Source organism: Clarias gariepinus, chromosome 24, assembly GCF_024256425.1.
Source record: "Clarias gariepinus isolate MV-2021 ecotype Netherlands chromosome 24, CGAR_prim_01v2, whole genome shotgun sequence".
NCBI classification, from domain to species: domain Eukaryota; kingdom Metazoa; phylum Chordata; class Actinopteri; order Siluriformes; family Clariidae; genus Clarias; species Clarias gariepinus.
The window spans coordinates 18,275,992-18,292,517 of NC_071123.1; the positions used below are offsets into that span (position 1 = coordinate 18,275,992).

The 16,526-nt window shown below is 42.0% G+C and overlaps 1 protein-coding gene across 1 annotated transcript in view; it reads left to right on the top strand.

Annotated features, from left to right (window-relative positions):
- LOC128511834 (neuronal tyrosine-phosphorylated phosphoinositide-3-kinase adapter 1) overlaps nucleotides 1-16,526 on the top strand; it is a 39,472-nt gene that overhangs the window by 13,764 nt on the left and 9,182 nt on the right. The window contains exon 2 of the mRNA XM_053484830.1: nucleotides 13,333-13,592. Within this exon, the coding sequence (XP_053340805.1) occupies nucleotides 13,408-13,592 (185 nt within the window). The 5' untranslated portion in view covers nucleotides 13,333-13,407. The remainder of the gene's footprint in view (nucleotides 1-13,332; nucleotides 13,593-16,526) is intronic.

Below are 16,526 nucleotides of genomic sequence, written 5' to 3' on the forward strand. Positions count from 1 at the left end.
ACACAAGTGCTGAGTCTCTTTATTAGAACATAACCAAGAATAATGGTCTAAATCCGTGCCCGGGGTCAACGCCGAGGCACGGGTGAGCGGGTTCAACCGAGGCAAAGCACACTTGGACTTGTTTAAGGACACTTTCACGTACGTACACGCGCGGGCAGGTGCCGACCTCTCGAACCGCTTCACTCGATCATACGATCCAGTGCGCGATATACTGTATAACGGTGCGAGAAACAAGACATAAAAAAAAAAGTAATAATAATTTGGCATTGAAAAAATTTGTGATGTGCGTCAATGTCATGCGATCTGACTCTGGAAATCTTGCTATTCATTTACACACACACATACACACACACACACAGAGACACACACACCTGTCACTATTCGTTGCGGGTGCTTTAACGCCGTCCCCTCTCCTTGCATCCCATCTTTCTCTCTATTCCATACTACTGTATATAAAAGCCGTAGACGCTTCGCTTTACTCTCAATGAGTAACACAAACACGCTGAAGACACCCACACACACACCTACACACATCCACTCTCTCAATCCTCTTTCTCCGCCTGTGTATCATTCTTTTTTCCTTTTTCTTTTTTTTCTGTGCCCACAGTCCGTAGCTTTCTGATAGCATGGCTGGGGAGGAGGCCGAGATCTGCAGTAACCCCCTCCTTCCTATACACGCTCATACATCATTATCAGGCACACACACACACACACACACACACACACATATGTTCCCTGAGTATTACTGCAGCCTTACGCATACATCCGTACCTCAGGGAGACAACGCATGTGCTGGTATGTTTAAGGCGAGGGCGAGCCGTGCATATGTGTGTGTGTGTGTGTGTGTGTGTCTCATTCTTCATTACAGTGCAGCTGTCATGCCAGGATAAGCAGCTTGACGCAAGTGCAGTCAACAAAAAAAAAAAGAACAAAGATTTTTTTTAAAAAGAAAAGAAAAAACGAAATCCAGAATTCATAATTCAAAAATCATTTTTATCATATATGTCACTTCGTGTGGGTAAAATTTGATATACAGTATATAGAACTATCGCTATATCTATTGCGAGGGACAATTTTAGCCCACCTCTACACCATCCATAAATGGAAAGGGTCAGGCTTCAGTCAGTAACCGTACACCTACAGCGTGACCTATATAAGTGGGGCGCTGGGAAACCCCTTCAGATGTTCCTGGGGCTGAATTCTGGAATTCTGGAGAGCAGCCAAAAATGATCTTAAAATAATACACCGTACGGCCAAAAGTATGTGGACACTTGGCCGTCGCACCAATATGGGGCCAGGGGTTAGCTTAGAGGTTACGCCGGTGGACTCTTGATCGGGAGGTCTCAGGTTCAAACCCGACCACCACCCAAACTGCCGCTTTGATCAAGGCCCTTAACACTCAGCTATGTAACAAGATTTTTAAAAAGGAAGTCACTCTAAATGAGGGCGTCCGTTGCAATAAAGGTGAAAGCACACCGTTGTGTACTGTAGAATGTTTTTCTGTGCTGTAAAATGAAAATTCAGATACAGGTACCTTGTGATTATGACTGTCCGATCTGACCAGATGTTCTGAATTGAACAATCATGCATAAGAACTTGAGTAACATCCGATTCTTAATACATATGGTTTAATATGCTGTTGGCCCCGCCCCCTTTGCAGCAGCTATAACAGCTTCAGCTCTTCTGGGAAGGCTTTCCACAAGGTTTAGGAGACCATTCTTGTCTGACCAGAAGCGCATTTGCGAATACAGACACTGGTGTTAGACGAGAAGGCCTCGCAAATTCTCCACTCTAATTCATCCCAAAGGTGTTCTGTCAGGTTAAGGTGCAGGCCAGGCAAGTCCCTCCACACCAAACCCGCTTATAGACTTTGCTTTGTGCACTGGTGCACAGTTTTGTTGGAACCGGAAGGGGCCGTCCCCAGACTGTTCCCACAAAGTCGGGAGCATGAAATTGTCCAAAATGTCTTGCTATGCTGAAGCATTAAGAGTTCCTTTCACTGGAACCGAGGCCGAGCCCAACTCCTGAAAAACAACCCCACATCATAATCCGTCCTCCACCAAACTTTACACTTGGCACAATGCAGTCAGATACAGTAAGTACCGTTCTCCTGGCAACCGCCAAGCCCAGACTCGTCCATCAGATTGCCAGACAGAGAAGCGTGATTTGTCACTCATGAGGGAACACGTCTCCGCTTTTCTAGAGTCCAGTGGTGAGGTGTGTTACACCACTGCATCCGATGCTTTGCTCTGCGCTTGGTGACGTAAGGCTTGGATGCCCTGGAAACCCTATCCATGAAGCTCTCCACGCAGTGTTCTTGTGCTAATCTAAAGGCCACATGAAGTTTCGAGGTCTGTAGATATTGACTCAGTATCCACCGACCCCGCTCTGTAATTTCACGTGGCCTGTGGTTCCCAACCACGTCCAGTTTGTTAGAACACCATTAAACCTTGACTGTGGAATATTTAGTAGCGAGGAAATTTCACGGCTGGACTTATTACGCAGGTTGCATCCTATCACGGTACAACGCTGAGCTCCTGACAGCGACCCATGACAATGTTTCTAGAAGCGGTCTGCATGCCTTGGTGCTTGATTTTAACTCTGGAAGTGATTGGAACACCTGAATTAAGTGATTTGGGTGGGCGACTGAATACCTTTGGCGGAATAATGTAGCCCTGCCTAGACCCTCTGAACACGTTTGGGATGAACTGGAACATCTACTCACCTCAGTGCATAAGAACGTCTGAGACCTCACGTAGGTCCTCATGATTCGATTGCGCTGTTATACAGTATATATTCCATAGTGGAACGGTCGTATTCTTAATTCAGTTTGTAATTAGATCCCGTCAGAGTACACACTCTGTACAGAGCGAATAAATCAGATTAATTTCCCCACGGTGTTAGCACAAAAAAAGGTGACAATGAGGCTTTAACAAATTCATACAGACAGAAATTCCTCAAACCATAAAGCGAAAAGCTGAATTCTTAAATCTGATTGGTTAGAAGGTGTGGCTTCATTTTGTAGAATCGCAAGACGGCAGTTCAACGCAGCAAGGTCTGATCATGTTGATGATCATGGCAATGATATTTTTTTTTCCCATGCAAGTCAGCATACACTACGTAAAACCTCCAGTGAATGCAGCTAAAAGTATTCGCCCCCTTCTTAATTCTCTAAACGTTAAACTAAGACCTGAAATGAAAGTAAATGCATGCAAGTATGGTAATCCTCAAAGTCATATGTGTGTGTGTGTGTGTGTGTGTGTGTGTGTGTGTGTGTGTGGTTATTATCTGCTTTTGTCTATTGCGTGATAATGAAGCTTGTGTGGGCTTATGTATATGAATGTGTGTGTGCGTGCGTGCAAGTGTGTGTGTGTGTGTGTGTGTGAGTGTGTTTTAAAGTCAGCACTGACGTCTGTTAAGTGTCAGTGAGTGGGCTAAAGTATGAGGAAAAGTGTTTAGACATGTGCACTTAGCACGCTCACACCGGCACACACACACTCACACACACAGAGTCAGTGAGTGAAAACCTTCAGTTCAGATGTGCATCTTGGCAAAAGAGAGAGAGAGAGAGAGAGATGGAGAGATGGAGAGGGAAGCAGGAGGCAGACAGTGTTGCTAGGAGACCACACACGGTGGCTGGGGTGAGAGACTCGTTTTCACATCGCACCACCATTCCTACACATACCCCTCCTTCTCTCTCTCTCTCCTTTTTCTCTCCCTCCACTCTTCCTCTCTCTCTCTCTCTCTCTCCGTCTTGCTCTCAACCCTTGTTTCTTTTTTTTTCTCTCTGCCTCTTGTTATCACGTCTCCTTCATACCGCTGTCATCGCCGCCTTCTCAGTGCGTATTTTTTAACACGGATTTCTCCTCCTCGCATATCATGGATTCCCCAGTTCTCTCTCACTCGCACTCTTTCTGCGCACTTCATGTCTTCTGTCTCCGGTGGGGTTATTTTTTGTCTTTGTCTCTCTCCCAACCGTCTTTCTTTCTGTCTCTCTCTCTCTCTCTCTCTCTCTCCTCACTCTCTCTCTCTCTCTCTCTCCTCACTCTCTCTCTCTCTCTCCACATGCTGTCACTTTGTGCTATACTGTTTTCCCACTCCAGACTGACAGCAGACCAGTCGCCACGACGACAGCCAGGTGCAGTGTGAAAGCACCTAACGGAGGGGTTTTTTCTCTCTTTCTCTCACACACACATACACACATATATATATATATACACACACAGCTGGTGGCTTTTAGGAAGGGTCAGAAATCCCCTTTCCAAATTCCCCAAATGAGTAGTCTTCATTGAAGGTGGGGATGACCAGCATGCGTCTATAATATGAGTGTGTACATGCCCACACAGCCAACTTCTAAAAAAAATGTTTCTTTCAGCTGCTCCCCTCAAGGGGGCGCCCCACCAGACCATCCGCTCCGCACACAACTTTAACACCGGATGCCCTTCCTGACAAATGTACTAACTGGGAGTGGGACTGGCACTGTATGCAGTGGTATGGGGTGTGGCAACCCTCTGACAGCAGGGCTCGAACCCAGCTCGTGAAATTCTCAAAGCACGAACCTTGAGTCTTAGCCACCTGAGCCACCTCTCCCTTACCACCCGGCCAACTTCTATTCAAATCATATGCTAAGATACACTACACACAGTGAACATTCAGGTCATACCTCTGACGTTGTAGTGGTTAGCACTGTAACCTTGCACCTCCAGGGTCCAGGTTCGATTCCCCTCTCTGTGTGCATGGAGTTTGCATGTTGTCCTCGTGCTTGGTGGGTTTCCTTCCAGAGACATGTAGGTTAGGTTGATTGGCGTTCCCAAATTGCCCATAGTGTGTGAATGTGTTTATGTGTGCCCTGCGATGGATTGGCACCCCGTCCAGGGTGTGTCCTTAAGCTCCAGGTCCGCGCGACCCTGCAAACAGAATTAAGCGTTATAGACGATGATTTGAAACCATGCATTTTTCACTCCCGAAACCTTCTAAACTTCACTATAATGAAGTAGAACAGTTTTATCAGCCTGGAAACCCATTATTATGCTATTACTTATTAAAGAACGCTTAAACAGTGTACCGAGTACTAAGTCAGGTTAGCAGTTCTTCTTCTCCAAACCATCACTGACAGGTTGATGGTATGAAGAATAAATAAATTACCATTCATTTGAAGTTTGTACCACACACACACTTACAAAGGAATTATGTGCAAGTCTGTTCTACGCTAAACGGCTCTTCGGTGGAGTTTATTTACGTAGTAGCTTCGAAATATGGTTGTGCTTACTTACAGAATCAGGAAAGGAAAGGTTTTTCTTATGAACGTCATACAAACGACTAGGGCTGCAACGACACATGGACATAATCAATTACGTAAATGCGTCGGCTTCCATGGGGTGCGCCGTTGTGTTACAGCGTTTACTTACGTCCTTATTTTTTTAGTGATAAATGCGTGATCCTTTCTGAGTGGAGTGCACGTGATATTATGAATAGCTTTATACAGTAAAATGTCAATAATTAAATTTTTGGCGGGGGGGTCTCGCAAAGAGGCAAATGTGTATGCAAGATTTTATTATTATTATTAATAATAATAATTAAAAAAAGATAATCAAATTTAATATGTTAAAAAATGATTTCATATAATATATACTGTAGAGTCTTAACATTTACATATAAATAAAAGTTAATAAAAGGATTAATCATTCAACCTAAATTTTATCGCTTTATTAACCATAAAATAATTGTCAGATATGATGATAGAATGATTAGTCTAACAATTATTAGGCCTGGAGCCTATTCCAGGAGACTTTGGGCACGAGATGGGGTACACCCTGGGCAGGACACGCATTCACTCACAGACTACGGGCAATTTGGGAAAGGCAGTTAACTTAACCTGCATGTCTTTGGACTGGGGGAGGAAACCAGAGTACCTAAAGGAAACCCACCAAGCACGGGGAGAACATACAGACTCCAAGCACACAGACCCCGAGGTGAGAATCGAACCCTCGACCCTAGAGGTGTGAGGCCACAGTGCTAAATACTACGCCACCCTGTCGCGTAGTCGATAATAATATTAATAATTGATGATTCCTTCTGCTGTACCGTTAAACGTTCTTCTTTCTCATTCCATAATCAAACTTGGGTTTCGTTTCAATCTTCATTTATAATATTACATCAGATCCAAAAAGAATAGAGAAGCACATTAAAGTAATTATTATTTCTTTTTTACCCAGTACACTAAAAGTGCTAACCAGATCAATCCCTTTCCAACATCTGCATTGGCATCATCTAGTGCATTAGCTTTGAATAAGCTCTATGGATAATCCGAGCATGTTTCGCACTTACATGTAGGAAACAAGGCCAGTTTGTATGTGGCGGGACGACGTGACATTTCTTCGTCTTCTTGTAGTCGCAGACTGATTTGCTTCTCATGCAAAGATGGAGTCACTTCTTCTGTTCTAGTTCTACTTTTACTTTTATTTCTTCCACCTTACTGATTATTCCTTACATGATCCACATGAAATGTAGCAGGTACGGGAGCGGAACATCTACAGAAGAATCAGATGAGCAAAACGTGAACGTAGAAAGAAAGTAGGAGTCAAAGAAGTAAACAAGTATTTTACCTTTATTTTATATATTATATGGTATGTGCCTTGGCTTCTTGGATTCAGATTTAACTAATATAATGCTTTTACTATAATGTAGTATTTTAAGTTATTATACTCTTTTTATCTACTTACTCTATTTTGTGTGTTATTTGTCATTATGCATTTTGAATATGAAATTACTGTGAATATTGATGTATTTTTTGGTTAAAGTAAACTATATTTTAACAAAAGTATTTGGCCAAACCTGCAATGACATTGTATCAATGTTTACATATACAGTACTTCGATAAGGAGTTGGTCCCCCTTTTGTAGCTATAACAGCTTTCACTCTTCTTGTAAGGCTGTCCACAAGATCTTGGAGTGTTTCTGTGGGAATTTCTGCTCAATTTATTCTGTAGAGCGTTTATGAGGTCAGGCACTGATGTTGGATGAGAAGGCCTGGCTCGCAATCTCCCTTCCAGTTCATCCAAAAGGTGCTTTATAGGGTTAAGGTCAGGGCTCTGTCTTAGGCCCAGTCATGTTCTTCATCAAACAATGTCTTTATAGTCCTTGCTTTGTGCACTGGCTCATAGTGACGTTGGAATAGAAAAGGGCCTTCCACAAAACTGTTGCCACAAAATTGGAAGCATGGCATCGTCCTAGATGTCTTGTCATGCTGAAGCATTAAGATTCCCCTTCACTGGGGATAAAACACCTAAATTCAATAATTAACAGGTTTGGCCAAATTCGTGCATCACTTCCATGAATTCATCCAGTTTCAAGTAGGACTCTTTTGCTAGGCATTCATTATACTATGAACTCATAACAAGAACCCATTCTTTTCTAATAACCACAATAGCACCAAGACAATCGAGCTCAATTTTAATACCCTGACAGATATTAGTTCTTAGAAAGATAATGAATGAAGATAAATTAAGCTTCGTACCATGTAATTAAAGGCTCTTAGCCTTTAAATGGTTCTACTTGGAACCCTTACCAGTAGGGATGGCAGAGCTGGCATGGTTTCACAGCAGATCGTGTTGCAGCTTTATAGTTCCAGGCTCCCTGATTCGATTCTAAGCTTGGGATGGTGTGTGAGTGAGGTTCCTCTTGCCTTCCTCCTGTTCACATGGGGTTCTCAGAGTTCCATCAGGATTGTTGAGTCTAGATGGTGACTCTAGAATCTGGTTAAAGAACGAAAGGATGAATGAAGTTGGTATAGTTTATAATAAACCACTCAAATAATGTAGTGTAAAAGATTTGCATAATTATATGAATAAAATCCTGAATTTCTGGCAGATACGGGTCAGCGGTATATTAAATGCACATGCACGTTATGCTCTAACTGATAATGAGCCTCTAACTGACCCCTCACCTCTTATTTTCCTCCTTATCCTGTGTGTGTGTACATGACTGTTTTACTCAGCTATCTACAGTATGATCCCAGGGATGTGTTTTGATTAAATGTGCAAATGTACTGTATATATATGAGAGAGAGAACATGAGGATGTATATCATACTGCATGCATTTGTATAGATTTATTCTTCACCATTCACTCCCCATAACCATACACTAAAATGTGAGTACGGTGTGTGTTTCAGGGTGTGTGTTGGTAGTGCCCTGTCTCTATAATTGCACTCTGCGTAACCGTAATTGCTGAGTTGTCTGCTACAAGGAAGAATAGTAGACGAATAAAGAACTGAGTACAGTGCAGAGAGAGGATGTGAATGGCTACGGAGAGTAGACGTCTTCAGGAAACATCAACACACAATTAAAAAGATTTGTATTACATCAGGATAACGGATGTTTATTACATGTCATGAGTCACCTCTACTGTCATTTACACTCCGATACAGTACTGTACAAAACCAGAGATTCGGGCAGATTCTGGTATTTTAATATTTTTACCATGGGAACATGGTACATGGTACTAGCACTGTCGCCTTGCACCTCCAGGGTCTGGGTTCGATTCCTGAATACAGGATAAAGCGCTATAGAAGATGAGTGAGTGTGTGAACATGATACTGTATGACTAAGTGTTATTACAGTAACAATGCCTGACTCAGGTTACCGCTATTCTTGGTGACATACAGTTCAAAACAAAAAAAGTTGTAATGGTCTTAATATCTATTCTCTGTCTAGTCCTGATGCGGTTCTGTCCTGGCACAGTATGTGAGTGATAATGTTCATGTTTGGTAGGGTAATGGGTTGAGGGCTTGATTCCTGGAGTTTGCATGTTCTCCCATTCTTGGTGGGTTTCCTTAAGGTTCTCCTGTTTCCTCCCACAGTCCAAAGATTAAGGGTCGGCTGTTTAGCATTTCCAAACTGTCCATATTGTGTAAGTGTGTGTTTGTGTGCCCTGCAATGGATTGGCACCCCATCCCACCTTGTGCACATACTGTAGTTTGCGGTCATAAGCTCCAGGCCTCTTATGACCCTGTACAGGATAAGCATTATAGAGAATATGTGAGTGAGTAGAATAGTGGTTTCATTTGATAAAGTAGGGGCTCTACATTTTTGGGTGATTGTAACAGTACTGAATCTCCATTTTGGTTGATTATTAAATCTCTATGCCTTTTCCAGTACTGGATAATTTTATTTGGGAAAATAGTAGATTTCTATGTTTGGTAGAGCATGGAATCCCCATGTTTGGTGGTGGACTGGATCTCTATGTTTTGTAGAGTAGTGGATTCACAGTAGAGTCACAGATCTCCATGTCTGGTAAAGTAGTTGATCTCGATAATTGGTAGGATAGCAGATCGCCATTTTAGACATCGTAGTGAATCTCCATGTTTGGTAAAACAGTGGATCTATATGCTTGGTACAGTATATTGAGACTTGTTTGTTGAGTAGGCCTCAATAGTTAGGAGAGTAGATAGTAGTGTAGTGGATCTCTATGTTGGTTGAGTTGATGTCCATGTTTTGTAAGGTAAAGGATTTCCATGTTTGAAGGAATAGTAGTTTTGTTGACTATTGGATTTCTACGTTTGGTAGCGTAATGTTGGATGTCTGTGTTTTCTACAGTAGTAGATCTTTATGGTGCATTTAGAATATCAGACTAAAATTGCATTTAGTCATGCAGCTCTCGAAGCATTGGTATAAAAGAAAAGCTATTACAGTATATACAAGGCAGCATCTTGAATTATTTGTAGCATCAGGACGTTAGAGCTCGTTGTGGCTTGACAATGATGGAAGGATGCTCAAGATCTCTAAGATCTTAAGTTGCTTCTATTTACGTTTACATTTACAGCATTTGGCAGACGCCCTCATCCAGAGCAACTTACATAAGTGCCTTACATAAGTATTTCTCAAACTACTAGGCTATTTACTGTGGATGAATAAAGCTGTCGACGCATTTAATTCAATTTTATTTGTAGACGCTTTTAACAATTTTTATTGTCGCAAAGCGACTTTACACAATCAAAAGAGTTATTTAAGTTTGTATGGAATGTGAATTTGTATGAATCAAAATGGTCAGTTTGTCCCTGGTGAGCAAGCCGAGGGCGACAGTGGCAAGGAAAAACTCCCTGAGAGGGTAATAGGAAGAAACCTTGAGAGGAACCAGACTCAACAGGGAACCCATCCTCATTTGGGTGAAACAGAAAGCAGTAAATGATCTGCATTTATACTGTGTGTTAGGTGGCAGGCAGTTCAGCATAACAGTTGATGTTAATTGATGTTAATATGGAGTCCAGGTAGTTATTGAAGACTCAGGTAGACTGTTTTTTTCTGTGCCGAGAGCTTCGGCTCTGATTATCACACACATCTGAATGAAGTAAAAACATTTTTGCATGCATTCTACAGGTTTTCAGTTCAGATGCTACCGAATTCTTAACCAGATTTTCTGTGAACTTCTAGCAAGCTTCCTAATAATAATAATAATAATAATTTAAAAAATGAATAGCATGCTTTTGAATTTGAATACATCTCTTTATAGCACAAACTAATTATTAATCAAGGTAGTGATTTAGAGACTAACAGTAAACATGTATATCATTTCATCCTATAAAGTAAATGTTTATTTTAGAATTTTTGTTTACATGTTTGATACCTTTGATCTTAGGTACAGTATTATTTTAACAGCCCAACCTTTGTAGTTGTTAGAGCCTTATGTATGCGGTACAGTAGCTGTGTAGTAGTGCATTCTGTCCAGATCGTAAATTTGATCTGACCCAGTTTTCAGCATCTTGACTTCCAGACTTCTTGACTATAGTGGTGTGACGAAAAACACAAGAGGCTATACATATCGCTTCCAGAGTTTATACATGCACACATTTTCACACACAATCAGCAACTCTCTGGTCTTACACCCCCCCACACACACACACCCCTCCTCCTTCCAGAATAGAACAGCAGCTGACAGCAGTGTCCTTCTCAGCCAATCAGAGCTCTTGCTTACACTAGTTAGTGCTCAAACTCTTTGCACTCTGTAGCATATCTGCCTCACAACAAGGCTTTCTCTCTCTTTCTCTCTCTCTCTCTCTCTCTCTCTCTGTGAGCTCCAAGTGACAGGCCGCATTAGGAACTACAGATTCAGACAGCTTCAGCAAGGGCAGCCCGGGGAACCTACATCCAACTCTGCTTGCTCAGATATTCTTCTTTTGAAGGGAGGGATAGAGAGAAAGAGAAACGGAGTCAGGCATGGTGTAAGTGTATGAGAGAGTAAGGGCAGAAGGTAAACATTAGCATCTCATCTGATGGAGATGGAGATATAAGGCAATTATGGAGATGCAGAAGAGTGATGGAGATGATGACAGTGATAAGGATGGATTTCAATAGTGATGGACATCTAGAGTGGTGATGGTGGAGATCTAAAGGAGGATATAAAGCAGAAATGAAGGACAATTGGAAGAGTTTAGTACTGATAGAAATAATAATGAAATTAAGGATATAGAGAGCAAGAGAGGTGGTCAGGATTTAGGATTTCATCTTGCGCCCAGGACCACTGTCAGAGTGTGGTGCAAATATAGAGCGGTGATGCTCGAAATAAGATGTGTTCACGATGAAGATGGTGATGCAGAGCAATAATTAAGCTGCTGTAATGATAAAGATAGTGTTACTGGACACTAATGATGGAGATCCGTGAGGTCTGTGGTCTTAGATCTAGTTTTGGAGAGTATTGGTCCTTTGTGTTGAATAGAGTAGATCTCTGGCTCTGATAGAGAGTTAGATTTCTATATTTGGCAGAGAAGTGGATCTCCATGTTTGGTAGATAAATGGATTTCTAGGTTCAGTAAAATATTAGATCTACTTGTTTAGGAGAACGTTAAATGTCCATGTTTGGGGGAAAAATGTCTCCCCACGTTTGGTAGTGTAGTGGATCTCTAGGCGTGGTTGAGTGGATCTTCATGGTTCGATCTTCAAGGTGAAGGAATTCCATATTCCAAAGCAGCATCTTGCTCGTATAAAAATGAATAGAAATGACTAAACTGACATTAGAATCAAGGCATTGTACAATTGGACAGATAAATAGATGGGAGGATTGATCATAGATTAAAGGATTTAAAATTCTTCTGTAGCATAAAACAGAAATATGTTGGAGCTTCTTTACATCCTGGTGAATGGTTATGCCCTGAGAGTCTGATTGGATTATGTCACATTGCTACGTGAAAAACCAAGGGTCTATGAGAATTTCATGCATATGGTACGGTTAATACTTACACGCTTGCTGTTGTGTCGGTTTTGGTCCCATACCAAGTTTAAGGTTACTGATGATGCTTTAAGCTGTTTGGCTTATGCGTGGGTGAATGAGGCCCTACTGTTCGGCACTTCGCCGGAGAACGCTCGGTGACTCACACGTTGGCTTTATTCAGCGACGCTACCTACATGTCCTTAATGCTCAAGAAAAAGAAAGAAAAAAAAGTATTTTTTTACATTGTGTAATATTCCAGCATGATGACTTCTAACCTTTCTTAGACATCTTCCAAAGCTTTTTCTTTGGTCAAATGCTTCAGGTTGATTACAGGCAGGACTACAAGACAAAAAGCACCATGTTTTTTTTTTTTTCTCGTAGCGGTCATATCGATTCCGAAGGCCTACAGAGAATTCAGAGTGACGGACAGCTATTATTTTGTTCTTAAAGCTGTTTATTACGTGTGGTTAAAGAGTGCATCTTGTATATGTGTTTATTTTATATGCTGCTGACTCTTAATCACACTCGCGACAGGAAAATTTCTTATACATGAAAATTGGTGGAGTAGTGGTTTGTGCAGTCACCTTGCACCAACAGGGTCCAGGTTTGATTTCCGCCTTGTGGAGGGAGGAAATCAATGAACATGGAGTCTCCCTGTGCTTGGTACCTCCGAGTACTCCAGTGTCCTCCCACAGTCCAAAGACATGCAAATTCGGCTAACTGGCGTTCCCAAATTGCTTATAGTGTGTGTATGTGTGACTCACAATGGATTGGCACCAGGTGCACCCTACCTTGTTCCTTAAGTCTCCTGGGATAGGCTCCAGGCCCCCTGTGACCCCTAGACTATGAGCGAGAGTGGGTGAGATAAGTGATGATAAGTGGAAATTTGGATAGTAGTGCAGCTCTGATTTTTTTATTTCAGTTTAATTTCGGATCATATTATAAATCTAACACGATGTGTTGACTTCCTGCGAGAGTCTGGTGTCCAGTCCTTCCATTCCTCGAACCAATCAGAATCAAGAACTTAACGGTGCTGTCATACAATAACAATCAGTTCTTCGATCCGCCAGTTCAACTAACGGTCATCCGATACTAACCTACTCCTTTAATATCCTTTGTCTCTCGAACAGGTAACTGAGGTGGGGCAAGTGGCACGTAACCCCCTCCTCCACCCCCTCACCTGCCTCTCATCGGTCTTCTATACCATGAACTCTGGCTCTGCCCAGGATGTGGCGGTGGAGCATTTCCTGCGTGACATAGAAAGGCGGGGCCAGCGGTTGCACTGCGCTGTGATTGGCTGCGAGGAGGCGCCTCTCCGCGGCGACATGAACCTGCTCTACCGCAAGAGTCGACTCGACTGGAGACACCGAGATCAGGAGGGCAAGAAGAGGTGAAACGTGCAAAAATTCATATAATAATAATAATAATAATAATGATAATAAATCTAGGCAAAAAAGGAAGAAGGCGCTGGCTTATTTCCTGCGACGCCTTGTAATCGTATCCTGCTTCCAGTCAGGACAAATAGCGAGAGAAGAACGTGTAGGTGTATGGCCTATATTCCAGGGACAATCTGGCCTTCTGGTGTCCCAGTAGATCACAAAAACACTCATATACACTCTCTCAGACACACACACACACACACACACACACACACATAAAATGCTTGTGTTCTTGCAGGCTCTGACACCTAAGTGTTACAGCGTCTTGCGTAAGTATTCACCCCGAGCAACTAGCCATAATCTGGATTTTCACCAAGAACAGATAGCCAGTTCTTCAGAAAGATGCGTCTGGTCTGCCATGTTTATCCTAAAAGGAGTCAGACAGGAAAAGGTTATTAGCTGAGGCGTATTTGTAAAACAAATGCCTAGGGTTGATGGCGAGCTCAAATGACAAAAGGATTTAAATACGTTTGTTAGCGATGGAAAAATCCCGGTTAGCTTTGCAAGCTTGTTGTTTTCTTTTTTCCCCACAAATGTTATTAAATCGTTTCGAATTCAGCCTTAAAGGTCACACAAGTTCATAAATACATCTTGTTACGACCAGTCACTTAGACGACTTAGGTATCCTAGCATTCTAAAAGCCTAATTAGTTAGCTTTGGGCTAGCGTAATCATGCCAGGATTAGCGTCTAGCAATTTAAAGATTAACACACACACACAAACACACCCACACCCACGCACACACACACACACACACACACACACACTAACCTAGAAAATCTGGTTACGCTAATGCTTTATAGATGAAGATCAGCATTAAGTTTGTTTTAATTCTGCTCGTGACTTCTACACCATGTGTGTGTGTGTGTGTGTGTGTGTTAAAAAGCTGTGTGTGGGAGATGTTCTGGATTCATGACACATAGAGAGCTCGCATCCCATCCTGACCTCAAAAAAAAAAAAGAAAAAAGACAGGCCCGCTTTTAGCTGCCTCTGGTTAAACCACACACACACACACACACACACACACACACACACACACACACATATGCGCTTGACACAAAGTAAACTCCTAAATGAGCTCTTTGATGCATGCATGGGAGCACAGCATCTTCACACACACATACACAATTACACACACACACACTTAAATACATAGGCCTGGTAACCCCTTATACAAAACCCACACTACCTTTCTCCACACACACACACACACACACACACACACTACAGGAAACAGGCTGTTCACTCGTTCTTTCAGCCTCCCACTCCTCCTCCACTCAGTCATTCCATCCTCCTCCGTCCTGCTGCTGAATTTAAACCATTTTGCCCATTCATCCATCCTCATAGCCGTACATCCGTCCACCTGTCCATCTGTCTCACCATTTTTCTATCTATCTCCCTCTCTGCTCCTCACTTATCTTCCACTCATTCCGTTCTCGTTCATCACAGCTAAAATTAACAATACGCTTCTATTAATTTATCCTTCCATCCAGCCACCCATTCATGTATTCATTCCTCCAGCCCTCCATATATCATATACCATATATATATACACACATATATGTGCCGTTTAAAATAAACAAACTAACCAAACCAGTGGTTTCAAACAAACCATTTTTCACACCCATCATCCATCCATCCATTTATTTCCTCCCCATCCACCCATACATCAATTTTCTCTACATCCCTCCATTCGTCAATTCATCACCCATCATCCATCATCCATCAATCCATTTCTATATTCTCCACGTCGATCCATCTCGCTTCCCTTGCCTCTATCCAGTCACTTATCCCTCTTTTCATCTATCCACATACTCATTTACATTACATTTACATTTAGGCATTTGGCAGACGCTCTTATCCAGAGCGACTTACATTTTTTATCTCATTATACATCTGAGCAGTTGAGGGTTAAGGGCTTTGCTCAACTTGGTGGTTGTGGGGTTTGAACATGGGATCTTCCGAACCGTAGTCCAATGCCTTATCCACTGGAGCATACCCCTCCTTTCTCTACAATTCATCCATCCATTCATTCATCGCTATTTTCCTCTCATTCATCCAATAATGTATCCAAGCATCCATCCATCTATCCCCTTCCCTCTTCTCTATTCCATCTATTGTTTCTTCCATCCATGCCTTTATCCATCTACCCATTCTTTTGTCCCTCCTCCCATACCCAATCCATCCATCCAATCAGAATTCCATCATTATATCTCCTTATCACATCTCTGTCCATCTATTGTTTCATTCATTCTCTTATCCCTCTACCATCTATCCACATATCCCTCCTCCCTCCCCAATCCATCCATAAATACATACATACATGGCATCTAAGCATATTTCATCCATCCTTTCATTCATCCATCCCCATCTCTCTGCTCTAATTAATCTATTGTTCAATCCATTCCCTTATCCACCTACCCATCCATCCATCCATTCATATATTTAACCATTTATTCATTTACCTCTACTTTCTTTCCATCCATCCATCCATCCATCCAGCTACTGTTACATCCATTCACATATCCCTCCTCCTTCCCCAATCCATACATTAATCCATCTATAGTATTTATCCCTTTCCTCTCCATTCACGTATTCTTTCATCCATTCTTTTCTCCATCTATGCGTGTAACCACCGGTCAATCCATCCTTCTATCAATCCTATATGACCTCCTCCAATCTTCTTCCATCCATTTATTACTTCAACTATCTATTCATCCATCCATCCCTATGCATTTGTATATATTCCCCTGACATCTGTTTTGATTTTCTGCATTTATAAAAAATTCCTGACGAGCGTTAATTCTTTCCTGTGCTCACTATAAAGCACCCAGTTCGGCTCACTTTAAATCCCAGTAACCTTTAAACCTTTCATATTGTTCACAA